Source organism: Octopus bimaculoides, chromosome 21 (assembly GCF_001194135.2).
Source record: "Octopus bimaculoides isolate UCB-OBI-ISO-001 chromosome 21, ASM119413v2, whole genome shotgun sequence".
Classification (NCBI taxonomy): domain Eukaryota; kingdom Metazoa; phylum Mollusca; class Cephalopoda; order Octopoda; family Octopodidae; genus Octopus; species Octopus bimaculoides.
In genome coordinates, this window is record NC_069001.1 from 28793383 (window position 1) to 28798513 (window position 5131).

General features: G+C 34.7%; 1 protein-coding gene across 1 annotated transcript in view; it reads left to right on the forward strand.

Annotated features, from left to right (window-relative positions):
- Positions 1–5131, forward strand: part of LOC106883108 (glutamate receptor ionotropic, kainate 2-like) — a 676112-nt gene that overhangs the window by 590551 nt on the left and 80430 nt on the right. Inside the window, exon 5 of the mRNA XM_052975463.1 lies at positions 4916–4969. Coding sequence (XP_052831423.1) covers positions 4916–4969 — 54 coding nt within the window. The remainder of the gene's footprint in view (positions 1–4915; positions 4970–5131) is intronic.

Sequence of the window (5131 nt, forward strand, 5' to 3'; positions counted from 1 at the left end):
ACACACACACACACACACACACACACACACACACACACATATATACATAGATTGGTGTGTAAGCATATAGATATAGATGCATACCTACACGCATATGCGTGTGTATGCGGAAGTGTAATTATATATTTCAGTATATATGTTTGCGTACATGTATATATGTATATATGGGTTATGTTTCTTCGTCCTAGTGAGTGTTTGTATATATATATATATATATATATATACATGTTTGTGTTTGTGTGCGTGTCTGCATGTGTGGATGTGTGAGTGTGTATCCGTGTATATGTAAGAGAAATATTTTATCGTAATTCATCTTTGTTTTGTGAAATGACAAAAATATATTCAAAGAGATTTCTCCCTGAAAGCATTAGTATCACTCTGGCATCAAAAGTTCTTAACTTATGACGTATGAGTGATTTATAATAGTTACGTCATAATCGATATATTTTTTTTTCCTTTTTTATTTTCTTTATTTTCTTGGCATAGTATTTGTGGGTATTATGATATATAGTGGATTTACGCCAATAACACAACATACAGAGCTTCTTGAGCTGATTTAATAGCTTCTCCGAAACGATCTTGGTTCCAGATTTAAATTCAGACGAGTTTAAGATTTGCTTTCGTTTGTCTAGGGTCGATAAATCACATTAATATAATGAGATTTGTTCTATCAATGATGCACAGTCCTAGACAAAACTTGCCCTCATTCTTCTGTCAACTTTAAATTATATTGGTATTATCTACTAACAAAGCGGTGGATGTTTAGTTTCGTTTCTCAAATCAAACATTCTTTAATCCCTCTTCACCATACCCATATCATTCTCCACTTTTTCGTAAATTCCAAGCATTCCATCCCAGAATATCTACTTTCATTATTTTGTTTCCCTGTCTGTTTTTTCTTGTTTATTAATCATATCAGTCTTATTGGCTTCTGAGTGCTTAGCAAACCTCATGGACACACATTTTTCCTCCCGACCAAAACAGCTAAATATGTTTCTTAATGTTTTGGAATGTAAATAGTTCGAAAGAGACGAGGATAAAAGTGATATACGCAAGAGACAATATTACAATATTACATTGATTTCCTTTCTCACTGACTCCAGTTCTCTTCGGCTTCATGTTTAAAGAACATTTTCTAATTTGATTTCATAAGTAGAGGAAGGGACACAAGCATTAGGAATTATAACTTCTCCTTATGTTACTAATCAAATACAGAATAATTCAATACTTATGAGGAAGCGAACGATCCATCCTGAGGCGATTCCATGTTGATTCTATACAAATGACAAAGAACATGTTTCAGTTTCTCGAGCTACAGTAACCTATGACAGCACTGTTGAAGCAGTTTCACTGAACCTTGTTTATGGTTTTGTGTGAGGAAGGCTACAACCTGTGAGTTCCTTTTTGAAGAACATCTCGGAATATATAATGACATAGAGGAAGGACTACAGCTCACAGTCTATGTGTAGAAAGTTGTTACTCCTTCTACAAATAGCATCTTAGAACCAAATAATGGTGTTGAAATTATGGTGATTAAGTATATTCACAGGCTGGGGAGAGGAAAGAAATGAAGGAAAGAAAACCAATGGCATTCCTTCCTATCTATAAAGTATAACATCTTGTATCAACACAATCGACACAAAGTAGACAAATATGTTACAAGAAACAGTGAACGTTGTCGAGAATTAAAGGATCATATAGAGATTTGTGGCCAACAACTTAAATTCGATTCCTTTTTATATAATTGGCATCCTTACATGTGAATATAATCCGGTGTTTGATGGTCTAATTATCACATCACACATAATCAACCATAAAACGTATCACAGGCGACCATCTGCTACATACAATTAATGTATCACAATATATTAATATAAATTTGCAATTCTATGGGCGAGGAAGTAGTTGAAACGGTTGAATGCTATACTAAGTGCATCACTATAATTAGTTATGCACCTCTGCTTTCTTGTCCCAAATCTGTTAAACCCAAATTTGTCTTCCATATCACAAGATCAATAAAGTAATTTAATTACTGCCGTTGATCCAGTTGGATATGATATCTTCTAAATTAAGTTTGCCTGAGGCGGGGTCGTTAACATCTTTATAAGGTTTGTTCATTGGACTACTTCGTAAGAAGTTGAGATTATTATTTTTCTAATTACTGCTAGATTTGTGAAATGAAAGGAAATAACATTTTGCAAAACTGCACATCTCACCATCCGAACTGTGGACGAGAGGGCAACTCAATTGTATTTATTCTAGTATTGTCTCTTATTCAAACAGCCTTTACCATTGAATAGTGGGGTTCTATTTAGATTTAAGCATTTTAAAGGAAAATATTTTTATAAAATTGTTCTGATCTGGAGAACAGAAGTTTGCCCATGGTTTTTGCTAGACTCTTAGATACTTAAATGGTTCTGTCACTAAACAAAGCTACAAAACAAAGCAAAAAAAAAAAAAAAAAAAAAAAACAGAAAAATTAAAACATACAGAGGCAAGATTTAAAAAGGGTGGAAAATGAGTAATATGGGTGTTGAAGGAGTAATATAAGATCTTGATTCGTGCGACTTAAACATAGATTAGCGGATATTCATTTGAAAGTTAGGTAGAAGGCCACAAATACTTAAAACGTGTGACAATGAAGGCCACTAATTCGTGACTATTATTCGGATGATACTTTACCTTAATGCTTTTCGAAGAATGTTGCGCTGTATGTTGCGCAAGCTTAGCAAGGGATTCCATCGTTTCCACTTTCCACATCCCACTTCGTAGTCGTCACTTGTTCCAACATGAAGTATGCGCTTTTATTTAGGAGCATCGCCCATGTTGTACAGACAGGGGATTCATAATATGACCATCGGTATTATCTAGTCACTTCTCTTCCAAGATCTGACCTTGGCGTGTATCCATTGCTTTCTGGTGATAAAAGCATTAAGTGAAGCGCTAGTTACAATACGATGCTTTGCATTCCTCTTTCTGAAATGGCAACCATAACAGGAGAAAGCGATATTCGTTGTAATACGTACGTGAAAAGAAAAACGCCATGAATTAATAAAGAAACACAGAAGAATGAATGTAGCCCGAGTAAAAAGCATGTGATCTTTGAGGATCACGAATGAATATATCGGGCAGACGGGTCCACTTAAGCCTGAACTGTGAATGTCGACTATAGCAAACAGAGGCTATAAATATATGTATCACTTATACCATGTTTCACTATCGATATATGTCCTCAGTAGTAGAACATCGATTTCTGATATTAGCACACAGCCATATGATATTGGTTGGAGGAAGTGCGTTGTACAAGATTTAACTGTCACGACTAATGAATGTCGATATTTGCGATTATCAGTCAGGTAAAGATGAAAGAAAAAGTTGACGCGCGCAGGAATTGAAACTAGAAAGGAAATATCGTTACTAAATACTGCAAGCTATTTTGTCTGTCGCTGTAATAATTCTGGCAGTCTATGCCGCATCTTGAGGAAAATACTGATTTATAACTTTCGCACAAAGTTTAGAGATTATGTGCAATGACACATTCTGGTAAATCAATCCTAGTATATAGCAGATGTTTATCTTACTGATCCAGTGGAGATCATTGGTTTAGTATAAATTTTAACTACCATTGACACAGGCCTTGTCGGTTGAATCGAACAACCATAGATAATTAAAACAATTAATTATATTATTAAATCTCAAAGTGACTTATTATGGCATTTCTCTTGTTGCTTAGACCCAGATCAGTGCAATAATCCTTCCGACAAAAGATCGAAATCACTCCATTGACGATAATCCCTTCTTAATTTTACGGACAAAATATTCGTAGAATCCTTTAAATTCATTCAGATTTTTCTTTACCTTTAAAGACAGAAATGCATGAATTTAGAGAAATGTGTTGCTATGATCACGCTGATCTACAATCAAAATCATTCCGATCGACTCTTTGTATTTGACGCATCTTATCTAGGATATCATTACTCAAGCTGTCCTTCTACTTCTAAAGACACCTCTATGACTTGAACGAAATTAAGTTCTTATTTCTAGCATATCGCACGACTATGTAGAGAGACTTTTAATGACTTGAAATAAAAGTACTTCCGTTACATCGCATTTCACTAACATGTCAAGCTATATTTTGAGAAAGGACACCAAACTCTCCTCCTATCTTCACGCAAACAGAGAGTTTGAGTGTCATATATAGAAACCTTTCTGATCTCTGTCTTTGTTCATCCCTAAAATATATATTATTTTACATACACTTATATATTATGAACCTGAATTACGTGAGGGACGCATAATGCGTTGTAGACCTAATTCTTTGTTTGGAATAACAACGTCACCGAGTTCTTGAATACCTTTCACTGAATCTATACTATTGCCATCATTGGCACCGAATAACTTTAAACTTGATGCTTCGTATTGGGCTACATCAGCCGATTAGTTTTCAGGTCTTCCCACCACTAATTTTACATGGCCAGCGATAAAGCCGTGGATTTCAAACTTTCACTATTATACTTAGCAGTAAAAAGTAGACATCTACAATATCCGCGTGCGGAGAAATCAAGCGTTAGGGTCAACAAAGATGAAAATATAATAGAAATAGATTAGGGGAACAAAAAACATTGTTCATAGTTCCAGAAACATTGGTCGAAGGATTTCAAAATCCTCAACATGTATAACAAAGAGAATGTTTTGCAACACTGAAAATGTGATATATTTGGTGTGAGGGGACGGAAGATTATTTAAAATTGAAGCCAGAAATTAAATGGAACTTATTTTATTGATTTCGGAAGAGCTAAAGATAAAGTTATGTGTATGTAAGAAAGTATGTATGAGCGTATATATGCGCGTGCATTTACTGTTATACAGTTACATTGTGATATAATATTATATTTTCATATTTGATATTTTGCAGGCTTTACAAGAAGGAATGGTAGATCCATACCATCATTATATTTTAACAACTTTGGTGAGTACATTCTTCATAATACCCTTCTAAGTCGTTCGCTGTCATTCGGGACGTACACACACACACGCGTGTGTGTGTGTATGTACTTATCCATGCATGCATAGTCATGTGCATATGAGAGACCGAGTGAGTGATGGTATAACAACTATTTAAGTGTATTCT